A 19994-nucleotide genomic window follows, 5' to 3' on the forward strand; every position below is an offset into this window, starting at 1 on the left:
GAGTTAAAGGGTCATTTTTCCAATCTTTGACCCACACTTCGTCTCCCGGCTGGAAAGGATGGATTTCTGTAATAGGAATTGGGGGTCTATTTTCCAAAATATACCGGCGCTGGGCTTGAAGAATTTTGCCCAGTGCCTGAACCTCTTGGGTTAAACTAACATTGGCCAATTCTTGCAGGTCTCCCCTCAATCCCACTAAAATTTGGGGAGGCCTGCCATACATTAATTCAAAGGGAGACAAACCAGTAGTTTTGTGTGGAGTGCATCGAACTCTGAACAGAGCTAAGGGCAGCATCTCTATCCATTTTCGCTGGGTTTCTTGACACAGCTTGGCTAAGTGGGTCTTGAGGGTCCGATTCATCCTCTCCACTTGTCCAGAACTTTGTGGGCGGTACGCACAATGGAGCTTCCACTGAATGCCTAATAAATGGTTAACTCCTTGCAACACTTTGTCAACAAATGCAGGGCCGTTATTGGATCCAATAAATAGGGGTAATCCATGTCTCGGAATTATGTCCTTCATTAAGGCTTTTATAACTTCACGTGCTTTCTCAGTTTAGGTGGGATAGGCCTCTACCCATCTTGTATAAGAGCACACAAAAACTAATAGATAGCGATAATGTCCTACCCTAGGCATTTCGGTAAAGTCAACAACTAGGGCCTCAAAAAGAAGAGTGCCAGGTTGCTGAATTCCGGGAGGGGGTCTCTTTCCTTGTCTGGGGTTATTTCTGGAACATTCTATGCATCGCATAGATGCTAAATTGGCATAACTGTGTAGTTCATTGATGTAGAGCTGCTTTTGTAGTAGTGCTGCCAGGGCACTTTTTCCCAGATGGGTAGCTTTATGTGCGGTCTGTACAATATTCCAAGCTAGACGTTGTGGCACATAGATTCGTCCATCTGGCAGTTCCCACCACTTCTGGGCTATTTTCTTAGCTTGCAGGGTCTCAACAGCCATTTGATCTTCTTCCGGAGTGTAGGTTGGACGCACATCTGTCAAGTTAACCTGGAACAACGGGGCTTCCGAGATTGTCATCTCAATTTTTTCTCTATCTTGCTCACCTCTGAGGGCAACTTGCTTGGCTACTTGATCTGCCCATCGATTGCCTTCTGCCACATCACTTGTTCCCTTTTGATGCCCTCGGCAATGTATTACTGCCACACATTTGGGGTGCCACACGACATCTAATAGAGCTGATATTTCTGTTATATTTTTGATACCTTGTCCGGTGGAGTTTATTAATCCTTTCTCATGGTACAATGCTCCATGGGCATGGAGGGTGGTGAAGGCATACTTAGAGTCCGTATAAATATTGACCGTGAGTCCAGCAGCCAACGTCAAGGCTCGAATGAGGGCAATTAACTCTGCCTTTTGGGCTGAAGTTCCCACAGACAGAGGATTGGCCTCGATAACCTTGTCTTTAGTTACTACTGCATAGCCGGCATATCTTTTCCCATCTCGGACAAAACTGCTTCCATCAGTAAAGTAGGTGACGTCTGGGTGAGGCCATGGGCTATCACGCAAGTCTGGACAGCTGGAATAAACTTCATCCATAGTTTTGATGCAATCGTGCTCAGGCTGACCTCCTGGTTCTATTGGCAGCAGCGTGGCCGGATTTAAGTTGGATGACACTTCTAACTTGATACGCAGGTTTTCACAGAGCATAGCTTGGTACTTGGTCATGCTCTCGTTGGTGATCCAATAATTTCCTTTATACTCCATTAGCGTGAGTACTGCATGTGGAACCCGGACGGTTAGTTCTTGTCCCATCGACAACTTATCTGCCTCTTTAACCAGGAGGGCTGTTGCGGCAATGGCTCTCAGGCAGGCTGGCCAGCCTCTGGCAACTACATCTAACTGCTTGGATAAATATGCAACAGGTCTCTGCCATGATCCTAGTTGCTGTGTCAGCACCCCTACAGCTACATTGTCTCGCTCATGTACATACAACAGGAAAGGCTTAGCCACATCAGGAAGTCCTAGAGCTGGTGCTTGGAGTAATGCTTTCTTGATATCTATGAAAGCTTGTTTTTGTGGCTCTCCCCACTGAAACGGAGCTGCCTCTGAACCTTTGGTAGCTTCATACAGAGGCTTACTCATTACAGCAAAGTTGGGAATCCAAATTCTACAAAACCCAGCAGCCCCAAGGAACTCCCGCACCTGCTTCCTAGTAGTTGGCTCAGGCAGGGCACACACAGTCTCTTTCCGTTCAGGACCCAATTCTCGCTGATGTTGAGATACTATGAACCCTAGATATCGTACCTGGGTTTTACAAAGTTGTGCCTTTTTCCGAGATACTTTATATCCCCGTTCCCACAGGAGTTGTAACACTTCCTGGGTGCTTTGCCAGCATTCGAGTCTTGATGATGCTGCCAGGAGCAAATCATCTACATACTGCAACAAAACTCTTTTCCCGGGTTCGGAATGAAAATCCAATGGGGATTGGTCAGTGAGTAAGGGATCTCACTGGCCGACACAAGAGGATTTTTCACACCATGCACTTTGCTACTGGCCTGGGCACCCGGACGGTCAACGGTATGCTTCAGAAACCGCAGTAGCCACTCACACAATCATCATTCTCTCCACTGCATCCATATGTCCCTGCCACCCACTTTTCCCACTTTTTACCAGAGCGGAAAACGGCTTCCCCAGCTTCCTACTGAGTACTGGCGTGCTAGGTACTGGTGCCCACTCGGGGGTGTGATCAGGCCCCCCTTCTACCCGCAAGGAGTAGGTTCTTTTGTATACGTATACCACCAACACTGACCTTCTTCATAAGGCGGGGCCCTCTTTTTTTCTGCCCAGTGGCCTTTCTCCCTAAAGGCAGGGCCCTCTTTTTCCCATATACTTGCCTTTCTCCTGAAGGCTTCCAATGTGGGTTTCAACTCAACTGCAGCTGCAATACAGGCAGGGCTCAAGTTCCTTCCTCCGCTTCCCAAGATTCTCTTGCCGCTCGCTACCGTTCGGGCGGTCCCAGCTCAGACTGTCTCCCGTTCACCCAACAAAAAGGTCGGTGGCGCCAAGAAAGGGAGGCATGTGCCGAGCCCATCTTCCCGGTGCGGCGATTAAGAGCAGGCAACTGCCACCTGTCTGGCTCAGAGCCTGCCACATCCGAATCACGGCACCATTTATGTAGCAGAAATCAGAGTCAGAGAGACCACAGAGTGAAGGAAAAAGAGATTCTTCTTTATTTAACGCACGGGCTTGAGGCTGGAATCGTTTCCAAAGAGCCAGAAGCCCCAAATCACAGTAATACATGACTTTTATAGATATGACAGCAGGCAGTTTCCCCCTCCCCTTCTCTTACTGTTTCTAACTGCGAGGTCTATGAAAATGGGTAATAGGGCATGATTAGCAAAGAACGAGACCTTGATATGTAGCCAAGCAATATGCAAGCCAAGCAGAGGACTGGAACATGATATGCCAGTGTCAGAGAGACCTAGTCCTGCTAATAATTTGGGGAATTTCCACATTGCTGTTTTAGCTATCTCATGCCAGCTCAGCAAGAACATGAGTCCACTTAGTCTGATTTTTGACATGGCTGCTACAATTCTCCTAGTGTTAATAAATCCTTGCTCTTCCACTGTAAGCCACAAGTGGAACTGCAATAGATTTTCCACATTTTCGGAGGATATTGTGCATTTTCAGTGTGTACATCCTACAATGTTCTGTCCACACCAGTGTCCTTTTTTGTCTTTTTGAAGGTGCATGGTTTTGAAGTGGGTAGTGATGTACTGGGCTGCTGAAACCTATCACTGCTCAGTACACATTCACTATACCCTTTGCAGTGGGCACCATTTTTATCACCATCTTTTAAGTATCAATAAAACACTTTTCCAGCTAAATTTCTTGTAGTATTAAAAGAGTGAAATATAACATAAATGAAAGACTTCTGTAGTGTTGCACCCCCATTATATATATATATATATATATATATACACGAAAAAACCCTTTCCAATCACAGCAGTTTTAAAAAGATGGTTAATGGTGCTGATCAGAAAGGGTTGACATCTTTTTGGCATGAGGTTAAGACTCCCCTCTACATCCAGGCATTTAATGGCATTTAATAGCATATGATGGGGCACTTATGTTGGCTGTCTTGAACAGGTCATTAATTGAAATTGTGCATTTAAATTGTTTTCAGTTATTTATTTGTTTTAAGTGTTGTATCTTAAAAAAATTAGACCACGTTTTATTCTAATGTTGTATTCTAATGTTTATAATGTTGTAGTTTTTGTATGTATTTTTATGAAATATTGTGAACTGCCCAGAGAGCCTTTGCTAGTAGGCGGTATAGAAATAAAAGAAAATAATACTGATAATATTTAAAATTGACATTATAAGGGTGCAGCACTGTAGCCTTACAATGTTATAATGCTTTTTCTTTAAAGCAGCATTATAGTGGTATAGTGCTACAGCTCTATAATGCTAATTTTAAAAGATGATTAAAAAAAAACCTTTCTGATCACCACCATTGACCACCTTGCTATATGGCAATGACTGGAAAGGGTTTTCCTCAACATCATGTAAAAAACAATTATATAGTACATTATGGCATTATAAGTGTCTATTTCATTTGAGTGGATTTTCACTAATATTTTACTTTACCATTTAAATATATATATAGCCACGCTACTTAAAAGATTGATCTTTTAAAAAATACATGGGTGATAAAAATGGTGCACAAAGGTTATACTGAATGTGTGCTGTGCTATGATAGGTTCACGGCACGATAGATCATTACCTACTTCAAAACCACACCTGTTAAAAAGTAGGGATGTCAGAGAATTCCGCCACGGATCTCAGGCCGAATGCCAGTGCATTCGGCCCCCCGAAATCTGTGGCAGAACGGCCTGCCACCCCCCCCCGTGGATCCCCCCCGGGACGAGACTTACCTGGGGCGGATCTTCCGGGCGGCGGCGGCGGCTGGTCTTCTGACCGGCTGCTGCCGCCGCCAATTGCAGTCTGGTCGCCTGGGTTCTTTTTTTTTTTTTTACAGAGACGTGATAGGCTACGTAAAGACTTACATAGCCTATCACATCCCGGTTAAAAAAAACCCCCAAAACGGCGTATGCGAATGGCGGCGGCTACAGCTGCCGCCTAGGGATGGACGAAAGGGACTTACCTGGTCCCGCAGCTTGCTTCGCGGTGGGGGGGCGCTTCAGTTCTCCCCCCGAAGTTCAGGCGAGGGAGGGGAGGCACCCCGCCTCGCCCGGCCGAAATTCAGGCCGGGGGGAAGGCACCCCATCCCTCGCCACCGAAATTCAGGCTGGGGAGGAGCGCCCCGTCTACCCGGCCACGAAAAAAAAAGTAAAGTAAAAAAAACAACAACACACACCCGTGATAGGCTACGTAACGATTTACGTAGTCTATCATGGCTAGATTTCCAAAGTCAGCCGTGATAGGCTACGTAAATCGTTACGTAGCCTATCATGGGTGTGTGGTTTTTTTTTTACTTTTCTTTTTTATTTTGCAATGGTGGCAGCGGCGGCCGGTCACAAGACTGGCTGCCGCCGCCCCCGCCGAAACGCCGCCGAACTGCCGCGGGGACCTGCCGCCGAGAGGGACATTCGCACGAGGTAAGTCCCATCCCGGGGGGGGGGAGTGGGGGGCCAGCGGAGAATTTCACCACTAATTTCGGGGGGCCGAATGCGTTGGCATTTGGCCTCCCAGAGATTCGTGGAGAAATTCTCCGCCATCCCTACTGCCGCCATTTGCGTTCCTTATTTTTTGCCGTCTTAGTCTATGTAAATATTTATGTAGACTATTACGGCGAAAATAAAGGGGAACACAAATAGTGTAGTGGGCGCTATTTGCGTCCCTTTTTGATTCGCTGTTTTAGCCTACGTAAATATCTACATAGACTAAGACGGCGAATCAAAAACGGACGCAAATAGCGCCCACTACACTATTTGCGTTCCCCTTTATTTTCGCTGTAACAGTCTACATAAATATTTACGTAGACTAAGATGGCGAAAAATAAGGAACGCAAATGGCGGCGGCCATAGCCGCCGCCATTTGCGTACGCATTTTTTTTTTTTTTACCCAGAGCCCTCTGCGGCCGGAAATCCGGCTGTGGACAGCCCTGGCCTGGGCCTGGCCAGCTGCTCCGTGGAGCCACCGCGGAGCACAGCCAGCCATCGAGGATTCCGGGGAGGAGGACCAGATCACCTCCCCCCCCGTCGAGGATTCCGGAGGGAGGGATGGAACGCCTCCCCCCCCATGAACATAATCTGCAGAAAGGTAAGTGACTTTCGTACATCCCTATTAAAAAGACAAAAAAAAGTAGAGCTAAGGTACATCTATGCCTGTGATTATATTACTTTTCCATCCTTCTCAAAAAAGATGTATTTTCTCCTGGAAGAAAAAGAATGGAAGCAGCACTGGGAAAACAAAGGAAGATACATGACATGCATGACTTGTGTGGCTCCTCTGTAAAATGTGATTTAACAAACCATGGTGCATCTACAATAAATCCTTACCTGCATTCACTTGGATCCCTTTTTTCAATCATGTACATCATGGAAAGATGGGGAATCTGTGGCACATGAGCTGAATCCAGACCATGAGGGTTCTCCATCTAGCCTGCTGACTTGATCCCCTGCCTTGCCTCTCTCCCCAGCAGAAAAAAGCTCTTATCTCCAATCAGCAGCTGATCAGCTATAAGAGCTTTTCCCTGCTAAGCACTGACAAAGGTTTCCTTTGTCAGTGTTCAGCAGAGAAAAGCTCTTATCTCCAGTCAACTGCTGATCGGAGATAAGAGCTTTTCTCTGCTAGGGAGAGCGAAGGAAGCTGCTAAATGATTCAGCCCTGCATACGTCTGAGGCTTGGGCTGCAGACTTCTGCAGAGACATGCAGAGGATAGCTCTGCTTCCTTGTGAGCAGACCTGCTGCTTCTGCTTACGTCTGAGCAGACATGCAGAGGCTTGGTGTTTGGGATGATATTTGAAAATGCAGCTGAGTGAATCAGTCCTGCTTATTTCGGAGTAGACATGCAGAGGCTTATCCAGCTTGCTTCTAACTAGGCTTAAAACTGGTAAGAATCACATTTTGGCCCCACCCACAGATGGAATGCGGCCCTCAAGAACTTTCCCAGGCTGGAATTTGGCCCTTGGACTGAAAAAGGCTGCCCACTGCTACCACAGTGCCTTGCTTCCTCCTCTCGCCCACTCCCATTCCACTCATCTGCTGGGGCAAGAAAGAGCTGTGTTCACTGGAGGCTAGTGGCTCTGATGCCATGGGGCTGCAAACCCGCTTTCAGAGAATCAGCCAGAACTCCAAAGGGGCTATCCAAGGTGCTGAACCCTATCCCCAAAGTAGGTACAGCACCTTGGATGGCTCTTGTAGAGTTCTGGTTAGTTCTGGCTGAAAGCCAGAGTAGATTCACTGCCCCACTGACACTGGAGACACCAGCCTGCACTGGCTGTGTTCCTGTGTTGCCTTATGGTTACAGCTGGGAAGGCTCATGTGTTTTGTTTCTTGACTTCAGGAGGCTGCTTTTGTCCCAAGTAAGAAGAAACCCCTATTTCGGGATTTTTTCCCATACAAGAAGAACTGTAGAAACAGGCTATATTTATGCAGGACAGAATATTATCAGAATTCTCAGAATTACCCGTACTAAGGATACTTGAATAGCAAATTTTGATCCCCCTCACCAAAATATGTGATGGACAGACAGGAGATAGCTTGTGCATGTTTGAAACCACTAATGTCTCACTTGGAAAGAGTGCACATTGTTTCTGTGACAAGATGTTCTAGTAGTGAAGGGGATTTATATCAGCCCATGTACTCGGAGTATACTTAGTGGGTAGGTGATTAATTTTGTTAGCACAACGGTAGTAAGGAACACACTTGCTGACAGTAGTCTCCTCTTGGTTTTATTCCACTTGTGACACAAAGCTACCCTGCTTTTAAAAAGCCTTCAAACTTTTTAGGCATCCTCACTAGAATATTCTACACTACGTTATGTGCTGGGCTTTTGCTGATTGGGTTGGGTTGGAGTAGGGATAAGAGCAATGGTGCAGTGGTAAATTCTGAAGTGCAGGTACTCTTCATGACACCCCCAAAGCCACACCTCTCCTACAACTATAGAATAAGAATGAACTTTGGATATCTTGCCTTGTTCAGAGTTCTGTGAATGCCAGAGTTGGATATGTCCCAGATGGAGTCCTAACTGCTTAAAGCAGCAGAGGAGAAGCTGTTGCATGAAACAGGAATCAAGCCAGCTTCTCCACCACCCCAGTTCAGGGTTTCAGTTTTGCTCAGGCTGCAACCCTATACACATTTACCTGGGAGTAAGTTCCATCATGGAATTTACTTCTGGTAGACATGCATAGTATTGCACTGTTGAAAAGTTCTGTTTGGAGAATTTGGCCCAATATGCTGAGACAGGCCTATCTGCAGTTCCATAGCCCAAATGGGGAGGAAATCTCAATCCATTTTCATCCATTAAAAATTAAGCACAACGTTCCCCCAAATCCACCTCAGCCAGCTTTTAAAAACAAAAACACACCAAATTAGTTGCCCGTAATCCAGATTATTATTATTTTTAAAGAAACTACCAAACCAGGTTCCCCTCTCCCCTTCCGCTGTGTGTGTGTGTGTGTGTGTGGATGGGATGAGCTTTTCTCAGGCTGCTATCCTTTACACATTTACCTGGGAGTAAGTCCCATTGAAGTCTGAGTAAACCACAAGAAAAAACAAATGAACAAAGAACAATGAAGCCAGCTTCTTGGAAGAAATCTTACTCACTTCTGGACACAGTATTTTTTGTTTACCAGGCAGTCCCAAATTCTAAGCCCCACTGGAGAATCCAGCCACAGCCAGTGCTGCTGGTGGAGTGGTGGCAGCCAATCCCAGCACGACCACCTTTTTTACACTCTGCAGACTCATCATTAGGAGGGTGGAGGTTAAGGAAGAGGAGGAGGAGGAAGTGGTGCATAAAGGTGGGGTGGGATTGGCTTAGAGCTCTCCCAGCTAGCAGAAGTGGTGGGCGCTCTTGTCTCTCTTGCTCAGTGGCTTGTCTTGTAGTTCACAGCTCACAAAACAAGTAGGGAAAGGGTCTGCCCCAGTTGGTGATGTCAGAACACCAGCTGTTGGGCAATCACCAGGGTCTCATCTCATCCCAGTTAGCCCCAGCAGCACTACAAGCCTGGACAAGAGGTTACTGCAAAACTAATTTTGTCAGGATTTTCATTCAGATCTTAAATGCACTTGAATCAATCCAGCCACAGCTTTTGGAGGAGTCTCTCTTCCTAGATGATAACAAATGAGTTTTCTTATTGAGAAAGAATAAAATAGGCAGCAAAGCAACATAATTGTAAAGATGGTCTATCTCCAAATCTCTTTCTTCTGTGAAAGTCCATTTATTTTAAATACTTGTTTTAAACACCCTTCGTAGCATCACTACAATTGCCACTAAAGAAACCATACCCATAAAATACTCACTCTAAAAGCAAAACAAGGAGACAAATTGAAGGGGATAGTATAGGAAAAAAGAATGGATATCAAAGAATTGTCAATCAATTCATTGTCTTTTAACATTTGACCAAATAACAAAATCACGTTACCGGGTATTTTTCCAGCGGCTCCATCAGCAAAGCATCACCAAATATTAATCTGCAATATTCTGCCATTTTTGCCTGCTGTTTAGGGCTGAAAAGGGAAGAAAGTATAGAATTAAATGAGGCTTATTCATAACACTCAAAGTGCCAGTAATGGAAAATGTAATATCCTTTAACTAGATGAAGAGGTATAATTTTCTGATCCTATCATCCTAAATTGTTCTTGGTGATCTAGAGTCATTATGCCATTATTCTGACTTCTACAAAGGTTCTTATCACACTTTTTTTTTTACATTAAATAGCACAACAAAGGCTTCCAGTCATTTGCAGCAGTAAACAGAAAAAGTGAAGTGAACCTGCCCTGCATACATACAAGGAATAGAATAATATGTGCTTAAGAGAAGACAAAATAAACGCAATAGCTGCACACTAATGAAAAAGAACTTCGTTCACTGTTCCACTGCTGTTGGTTTAGTTTACATGAAGTTTTGCAATTCCTGCCACAGTTTCACAGTTCTCTCTGTTATACATTTCTACTCAAGGTCAAGACTAGAAAGAAAATATAGGTTAAACAATGCTGAGATTTTGTTTTCTTCCAAATTCCCAAAACATGTCTTGTTTTGTTTTGTTTTTTTGAACTTTGACACTACCTTTACAACACATGTTGGACTACGAGCAATATTTAACGAAAAATCATAGTTAGCAGACCAGGCATTCGTACAAAAAGAAAATATAATATAAATGCATATGCATGTATATGACACAAATTTGCAAGGCAATATTGTGTGTTGGGGGTTACATATTAATTCTAATTTTGGGCTGTTGAGGCTAAATGATAAAATTGCATTATTTTGTTCATTTGCAGACCAAACAACACCATGAACATCTGTACTATCAGAAAAGCTCCTGGAGGAAGGGGCTTCGATGATGGTTTCTGGCTTATGGGTGACATACGGTTTTATTAGACACTCTGAACACTCAATTTAATTTAAGCAGATCAGCTGTTATTTCTTAACCCTAGAACGATTACTAGAACCCCCAATAAAAAGTTTTGGTTAGTGTTTTGCATCCAGGCCATTTTATAGCAGCTGAACCCCCAAACTTTTAATCCAAAACTTCCCCCAAACAATAAAATACACACATCTCAAAGGCTGGATATTCAGCACCAATAGCATTGTTACATGTTTGTATGTGTCTTGATTAAGGCATTTCAGTGACAATTATTTTACAAACACGCCTGCTATTTAGGGGAAACACATTCATACATTCTGAAGTGTGCTTGAAAGTTGTTTGAACACACATTGGGCTGTATGCAAGTCCCACTTACTTTGATCAGTCTACTCTAGGGATGTATGAGAAATTCGTTTCAGTTCATTTTTGATCAAGATTTACCCAGTTTGCAGCTTTCAGTCAAACACTGACTGAGACACAAAGCGCGGTCACAGTCTGTACATTTCTGAGCTTGCAGTGAGATTCGTAGGCCTCCCGAATGTGTTTGACAGCATATGTCCATTTGAAAAATGTGCATGAAAAATATGCGTACTTTTGAAAAATGCACACAAATACACTTTAATCAATGGGAGAAGAATGCATATGTTTCAAAGATGCACACAATTGATGTGTCCATTTGGAAGAATTTGCACAGAAATATGGATGAATTTTCATGTGAAAAGAGAAAAAAACAAAGCTTGCAATCTGATATGGAGTTCCAATGAGCGTCAAGATGGAATTTGGAAAATTTCAGCGAGCTTGAGTTTTGCTGATTCACACATCCCTAGTTTACTCTAAGTAGGATTAACATTAGACACAACCCATTTTCTGCCACGCAAACAGATGTCTCGCTATGCAGCGAATGTATGTCCAAACCACTTCTGCCACACTTTAGAATGTCTGTCTTTACCCTTTGCTGCAAACTATGATAACTAAATAGTCTCAATATTCCACATCTCTTGCAATATTTATTAAAATGTATTCTTTATGAAAATATTTCAATTACTTACGAATCCACGTGATTTTCAAAAGAGAGGAGGATAGGGAAAGGAGATGTCTTAAATGCACATTCAGCAATCGCTTCTATGACTTCCTGGTCGGGGAAGGGAAGCAGTAATAAGAGAGATTGGGGATTTGAAGTGGGGGCAAAAACACATTTCTCTTTCTGATAAAAATGATTTAACACACAAACAAAAGCATTTTGATGACTTCCCAGAAATACACCCACATTTTTGTGTTCTAAATAAGTTTGAAAGGACTAAGGAGGCTCCACTAGCAATAAGTTAGTCTCAGCTTGATTTCTTCAAACATGCTATGATGTTCTTTCAATTCTGCCTGTGAGAGAACAAACTGCAGCTCACACTTAGAATTCTGTCTTTATAGGGCACAACCGTATGCCTAAAGCTATGCCCTTTATGAATTATTTTGCATAATTACAATAGTCATGTATTGCGTGATGGCATTTTTTGCATCTCAAAAGGTTTCCTTTCAATATGATTCTGTTACTTCAGTTAACACATTTCAGGCTTGTGACTGGCGTAGGTAAATGACGAAAAGGAATGTTTACACATTGGGTCAGTTCACCCAAACAAAATATGCTTATTTCGGCTTCTTTAAATCACGGCATGTACCAGATGCATGCAGAATGTGATTTCCATAATCACTGCCTAGGTGCGACTTGTCGTGTTGTCTGAAACCAGGCAGCAGGGCTTCATTCAAGAGGGAAAGAACTGTCAAATAACCCATGGGCTGCTGGGTTATTTGAGAGTTGTTTCCCCCTCAAACAAGCCATGCTGCCAGGGTTTAGATAACATGACAAGCCACGCCCAGGTGGGTAATTGGGCAAATGGCACCTGGCATGTGCCGTAGCTTATTTTGCTCATGCAAACCAGAGTCTACCAAAGGTCAGTGTTTAGAACTTTTCCTAAAGGCTACCTCTACCTTTGACTAGGGTTGGCATTTGTTTATCTAACAGAGTCATCCAACACTAACACTCCCGCCCTCCAGCCAGCCCACATGATTTGGGATGTTATGAGTTCAGGCTGTCTTGGTTACTCTGAACTGGTCTATCAGTATGACTTTCCCTAAAGCACCACCTGATGGGTAACTGAGGACTTGACAAAAGAATATGAATAGCTTTGGATGATTTTCCTCAATGGACAACTTATTTATTTCTCTAGAAACTTTTTGGGTTACCCCTCCACTCAATGAGTGCTTGAGATAATGTACAATAAAAGTACAAAGATTAAAATAATAGAAATACAAAAGTCTACAACATATTTTAAACTGGAGTTTAACTGTAAAAATGGAGAATGGCATTAGTCATTAAAAGCTTGATGGAACAATATTGTCTTCATCAGCCATTTAAAGGACCCTAAGGAGGAGGTTAGCTTATCCTCCCTGGGGGACCGTGTTCCACAGCTGGGGTGCTGATACAGAAAATAGCCTGTTATAAGTGCCCATCGACCTCACCGCTCCAGGAGTTGGGACATGCAACAAGGCCTCAGATGATGAATGCACATTTTGGGCAGGCTCATAGGGGAGGAGGTAGTCTTTCAGATACCCTGGCCCCAAGCCATTTAGGGCTTTATAGGGAAGAACCAGCACCTTGAATTGAGTTTGGAAACAAAGAAGTCAGTGCAGGTCTTTCAAGACCATGTTACATGGTCTGTAAAACACATACCAGACAAAGGACTAACTGCCATGTTTTCCACTAGCTGAAGTTTCCGGACACTCTTCAGCTCTACATAGCATTATAGTCATCTAAATGTGAGGTGACTGAGGCATGGATAACTGTGCCCAGATCCACCTTCCCCAGGAAAGGATGCAATTGGTGCACCAACCAAAGCTGGGCAAGGGCATTCCTGGCCATCACTGCCACCTGACCATCCAGGAGCAGTGCTGGATCCAAGATCATTCTCATGGTGTGTACATGAACCTTCAGAGGGAGTGCTACCCCATCCAGAAGAGGCTGTACACCCAATCCCAGGTTGGTCTGTGTACTGACAAACGGCACCTTTGCTTTTACATTTGTTTGCTCACATCCTCAGTGCACCCAGACAGGATGTCTACAGCCTCCTTGGCATCTGTTGAAAAGGAGACAGAGTTGGGTATCATCAACATAGGGATGAGACCCAGCTGCAAAACTTTAGATGACCTTTCCCAGGGACTTCATGTATATGTTAAACAGTATGGGGAACAGAATAGAACCCTGAGGAACCCCATAAGCTAGTGCTGAAGGGGACAAGCAACCCTCAGCCCCAACTCCTGGGAATGCTCAGCCAAACAGGACTGGAAGAACCACAGCACAATGCCTCCAAGTTCCATATCAGCCAAGCATCCCAAAAGGATATCGTGAGTTATATCAAATGCAGCTGAGAGGTCCAGCAGAACCAACAGGGACAAAGTCCCCATCTAGCTCCTGGTGTAGATCATCAGCCAAAGTGACTAAGGCTGTTTCCATCCCCAAACCAGGTCTGAATCCAGATTGAAAAGGATCTAGATAATCCAAGAGAATTTGGATTATCTGCATCCAAGAGAACGTGGAGTTGTGAGGCTACCGCCCACTCCCAGACCTATAGTTATCAAGGTTGGTGGGAGCCAGTGGTGGCTTCTTCAATAAAGGTTGAAGCCTCCTTTAGAGAAGCCAGAACATGGTCCTCTTTCAAGGAGGCATTAATAATCTCCATCACTCAATCAGCCACCACCACTCTGGCAGCTTATCTAAGCCAGGACAGACATGGGTCTAAGGAGCATGTTATTGGCTTGTCTCCCTCCAAGTAACTTGACAACCTCCTCAGGGTGAATAAACCACCTCTTCCATGAACTGAACAAGCAGCTGCCTCAATCATCTCAGAGACTGAGCAATTTTATCAGCAAAGTATTTTGCAAACATGTCACAGCAGACTTTAGATGGTTTCCTTTCTCTAACTTGGGAAGCAGAATATAGTAGCCCTTTAACCACAAAAAATAACTCTGCTGGGCAACATTGTGCTGCTATAACAGAGGAAGAAAAGAAAGACTTCTTCACAGCCATGGAATAGGTCATAAGATGGGTTCTAACCCATGTTTGATCTGATTTAGCATGCATTTTTCTCTGTCACTCTAATTGTCTACCCATACAATTCATTGCCTTAAGCTCCCCAAAAGATCAAGAAGCTTGGACTCTTGTGTCCCTGGGATAGGACACTTTGGAGCAATTGTATAATCTCTCCATTCCACAGATCAATTTGGCAGGGGGGGAGGGGGGAGGGTCTAGGCCTAGCTTTGCAGGAGAGGGTGGGTGTGAAAACAGCCAGTTCAAATGTGCAGAGAAGAAGGGAGAGGGACAAAAAGCATAGTTTCTGGTTGGCATTAGCTGAAACTAGAGATGCTGCTGCAAAAGAATCTGATGCAGGGTTAGTGGCTGTGTTGTCCATTTAAAGGAGTCCACTTGCCTCCACTCTGTTCTGCTTTTACATCTGTAAATAAAGCAAATTGTACAAAAGACACCATAACTCTCCAGCACTCTGTAACCCAAAGACTCTATTGCATTGCTCCTGGAATTTTTTCAACCCCAAGGAAGTGGGGAGCACTTAACTGTTCTAATATAGAAGGCAGCTTCTTCCTTCCCAAGGTGTGGCTTAACCTCTGTTGTAGTACAGAAGGCAGCCATTCTATTCTTCAGGATGATGGGATATTGATACCATTAATTTATTCACATCTGGGAACATGGCAATTTCCCAGTATGGCGCGATGAAGAAACAGCAACTGTATTAAGTGTGGGCAATTTTCAACAGCTCAACATAGGTAGGAGGGTATGCATATTCCTCACATCTATCTTTTGGAAGCTTTTAAAATGTGATATCTATATCTATATCTATATCTATATCTACCTTGGAGACCTATTGACTAAAAGATAGGACAGAAATATAACAAATAAGTAATAAAACCAAAAAATGATATCATACAATGAAGAATAATCTTGAGTCCGTCTGATAAAATATCTAGTAGCATTGACAAGAATTACCTGTGACCTCTGTACACACATGAAGATATAACTGTATGGTAAGAAGATATAATCCTGATGGAATTTGTTTTATTTTAGTTTCTATTTTGGTTTTGTTTTATTTTGCTTTGTTAATATTACTTAAATTCAATAAAAATCTGTATTAAAAAAACACCAGAAATGGTATCATACAATTCCAAAATGGTTATAAGAGCCTCAAATTTATAAGTTTATAAGATATTATTTGTATAATTTTGCTTCTGTGTTAAACGTATCCAAATAATTATTTCCCATCTCAAAATGGTTAGCATTTGCTTACAGCCTAAGGGGGAGGGCAAAGAATTAAATACATAATTTATTGGGGTGGGGGAGAACTCCCTTTATTAATATTGGCATGATTGTTAATCCACCTCTCTATAGACATTTAAGTAAGAGGAGTGATGTTTGTGCACATTCTACAGAATAAAATTCTGTTTCACGAATGGAACAACTGGGAGTCCCTGAAAAGGTTAACTACGTATTCACTACCTCTTTGACCAGTGAGACGTTCCATGGACAGTGCTAACTGGGGTTTGGCTTCCTTCTGAAGGAAAGATCACTGGCAATTTGTGCCTTTTGTAATCTTAGGATTTATTTACAAACTGAACATGGGTGGAGGTAAATGGCTTGAGAACAGCTTTGCAGGCCAGCAGATCCATTGCACCCTCAGCAGAGAGCTACTCGCACCCCCAAAAGCTGGCTTCAGCTTTCAGCTTACTCTCATTGCTTCTCTCTGTCTGTGTCTCAACTATAGCTTCTGCCTCACTGGTCTAAAAGTCTCTGTTCCTGTTCTGTGTCCCAAACCCTGCCCACTTTTATTGTTCTCTCATAATTTAATGAAGACCTCCCCCACCCCAGGTGGGGTGGGGACCGAGGATGCATCACTTCCTTTGGATGCATCACCATTTCAGAGAAATCTCCAACTTTTTTTTCTAGTCCTTCACTCCATTAAGGAACCCATCAAACTGAGCATTAACATCCTTTTGCCAGGCCAGCACTCATAACTGTACTAAACAGTGGGAGGGAACTACGGAAGGGTATGTTATGGTACAAGAACAAATCCATAGGAGACATATTTGAGATGGCTCAGCAATTGACAAGTGGTGTGAGGTAGGCTTGTATTACGTTTGAGGCTTCTAGTGCCTGCGAATATATTGGGGAATATCCAATACTGCTGCTGTGCTCCCACTGTTTCTGTTGCACTAGTGGGACCCACTGCCACTGCAAGTGCAACAGGAACCAGTGCTTCCAATAGGAAGCCTGGAAATGAGCAGAAATGCTCATTTCCAGAATGGGACAAGTCAGCAGAGATCCCTCCTGTAAACTCTGCTGACCTGCCCCGTCCCAGAAAAGAGTGTTTCACCTCATTTCTGATTGCTGTAGGATTTGTTAGTTTCTCATTGCACTACTGGTGAGCCCGCTAGCATGGGGACAGCATTAGACACTGACCATTGCTACGAATGTACCTTAATCAAGGAAGGGAAGGAAAAGATTAAAAAAAAATCCAGATTGTGACTGAAAAAATTCTTGAATTGACTAGAAGAAATACAGAACTCGCCTTGTATTTTACAAGGAAAATGTCAGGGGGTTGGAAATAAATTCATGGCTCTTCAGATCTCAGCCTCCCATATTATCTCAGTTATGAAATAAGGAAAGAATCAGGAGAGTCGAAGTGCATTACAGCAAGGTCGCATTAGATTCGTATCTCTGCACATGTCAAGTCTATTTGTCAGAAAAAATAATACCCTAAGTGAATGCCTATTACATGGGTAGCCATGGTCCAAGAACATGCTGATGAATGACCCTGCACTCATCAGCCACTGATTGATTCACACACCCTGTGATATGTTAGTTCTCTGCCATTTTGCTCTTTATATATCATTGTATGTTGTCAAGCTGAAGAGCAAAGCGGCAATAACATTTTCAAAGTGATATTCATGCCAGTGACATCAGAATTGTAATGGGCTTAGTCAAAATATCCTGAGATTCTCTACAGATCCAAAAGAAATGGGTAAAAAAAATCAGAAAGGGGCAAGGCCACAAGCTTGTGCTTAAAAATCTAAAATATATGATCACATATAAAGTGTCTGAGGCTTTTTGGTGTTATTCTTTGAGGATCACTATGAAACAATGACATTAAAACATTTGGAAGTACTACTATGCTAAATTAAAAGGCTAAACTAATCAGTAAACAAGAACCTAGTGATAAACACCTCATCACAAGATTTTATTTATTCATTTAAATTTACATCTCACAACCATTCAACACCTTGTTCAGGGTTAACAAGGAAAGATAATGTCACTTAAACAACTAGATAAATAGCAGATAAAACATGATCAATCAATCAATCAATCAATCAGAGCAAATAAGAGCTTCCACAGTGGCTTAAAAGGTTTTAAAACCCTGGGTGAATAAAAAGGTATTTGCCTGGTGCTGAACAGACCAAACATGGCAAGACTTCCTGGGAAGAGTGTTCTAAAGGTGGGGTGCCACTAGCGAGAAGCCCTTCTCCCCAGTTACCGCTCAGTTTAATTTAGAAAGCAGGGACACTGCCTTCTGATAATATATATCACTTATACACACAGTGTGCTTTTAGCATCCACTACTTCAAAAGCAGTTACAGAGAACAATATGTGTGTCTGCATGTATATATACGTATATATGAAAGACAGAAAGATTAACAACAGAGTATTAACAATATATTTTCAGGTAAATATTTTGGCTTCTGCCCTCATCAGTAGCTGCGCTGTTAAATGGGTATCAGGAGTGGCAGTTTGGAATGCCTGGAGATGAAAACTCCTTAGGAAAAAACCCAGAGGTATGATTGGTGTAATGCCTATGAATTGTCCTCCAGATTAAGGCCATTTGGTCATATAGTTCTGAGTCTATAGATCCAGAAATTTTCCCTTTTGTCAAGCATATCAGGGTCTTTAGTTTGTGCTATTGGAACCAACTGTAAATCTGAGAGACGATGCACAAGACAGTTGAAATGTCTTGCAACAGGCTGCTCCAGTTTTTTTTGGTAAGAATCACAGATTTGCGGTTACAGATTCTTGTTCTTGCATTGGTTGTAGTTTTCCTACATATTGCATATGACATCCATTTTTTAACATTCAATTAAATAAACCACATAAGTAGAAGTGCATGTTAACAATTGTCTAATGCACTATGTTTTGTTAGTAATTGTGCCCCTGATAGAAGTAGTGTCTTGGAGGTAGCTTCAGGTAATGCAACATGTTGATTTACAGTGGTATGATCCTGGGTTGCAAATATCTTGTGCAAGTACAGCTTTAACCAACAATTTACACAGATTGGGTTGTTTTCTGAATGCGATGCATGGTGGAGAAGCAATGGCTTCCGTTAAATGAGCACAATAAGATATAATAGGGTAACTATCTTTAATTATCTTGTGGTAATTAGGGGTAGCTAATGGTAAAGGTAAAGGGGTCCCCAACCTGTCGTGTCCGACTCTAGGGGGTGGTGCTCATTTCCATTTCTAAGCCAAAGAGCCAGCGCTGTCCAAAGATGCTTCCGTGGTCATGTGGCTGGCATGCTGTTACCTTTCCCGCCAAAGCGGTACCTATTTATCTACTTGCAATTTCTTGCTTTCGACCTGCTAGGTTGGTAGGAGCTGGGACTGAAGACGGGAGCTCACTCTGTCACGCAGCACTTGGGTCTCGAACTGCTGTCCTGCCAACCTTCCGGCCTGCAGTTCAGCGTCTTACCCACTAAGCCACCACAGCCCCAGCAGGATGGTAGTCCACAACAAATGGAATGAGATTATTTTTCAAAGTGTTAGCCTTTGCTCCACAAAGAAGTGTGTGTGTGCGCGCGCACACACACACACACAGAGTACTGTTGCCCTGTATGTTTGTAATAATAAGGTTGAAACTTTAAAACAAATTTTAATGAAAATGCAGAAGACTAACAACCAGCATGTAATGGAAGGGAAAAGAATACATCTCAGAAGGCACGTCAAAACAACTTAATACAAAATTTAGATCAAATACAGGACACTAACAGTGCAATCCTAAGCAGTTCTACTGGAAGGCCCATTGACATATTCCCCAGATGAGTCTGTGTATAGGACAGTGGCCTGGATGTTGGACTGATGTAATGGGCTAAGGAATCCACATGGGAGAGTTAAACAAACCACTTCTATTATGTAACTGGTCTATTAAGACAGGCTGGTACAAATTAAAATATGTCTTGAAAGCCATAGTAATGAACATATTGCTGGCGCATAGGTAATATGTGTCCTTTACTATTGCTTCACAGCTCAGTTTTAAATTTTTACAAGACTTTATATTATACATATTGTAAAGTCCAAGGAAACAGATCTATTTGATGATTTTGTGACCTATGCTCCAATAAATAGTTAAATATTCTTCTCCACTGCCTTGCACATAGATT

General features: G+C 42.9%; 1 protein-coding gene across 2 annotated transcripts in view; it reads right to left on the bottom strand.

Moving 5' to 3' along the window:
• The window catches only part of PLCB1 (phospholipase C beta 1), a 703903-nt gene that overhangs the window by 164887 nt on the left and 519022 nt on the right, over nt 1-19994 (bottom strand). For both annotated transcript variants that reach the window (XM_084825185.1, XM_084825194.1), the window contains exons 12-13: nt 11565-11647; nt 9571-9655 (exon numbers count right to left, since the gene is read on the bottom strand). In XM_084825185.1, coding sequence (XP_084681311.1) covers nt 9571-9655; nt 11565-11647 — 168 coding nt within the window. The remainder of the gene's footprint in view (nt 1-9570; nt 9656-11564; nt 11648-19994) is intronic.

The sequence above is a fragment of the Heloderma suspectum genome, chromosome 1 (assembly GCF_057233095.1).
Source record: "Heloderma suspectum isolate Gila_16-S chromosome 1, 16-S_ref, whole genome shotgun sequence".
Classification (NCBI taxonomy): domain Eukaryota; kingdom Metazoa; phylum Chordata; class Lepidosauria; order Squamata; family Helodermatidae; genus Heloderma; species Heloderma suspectum.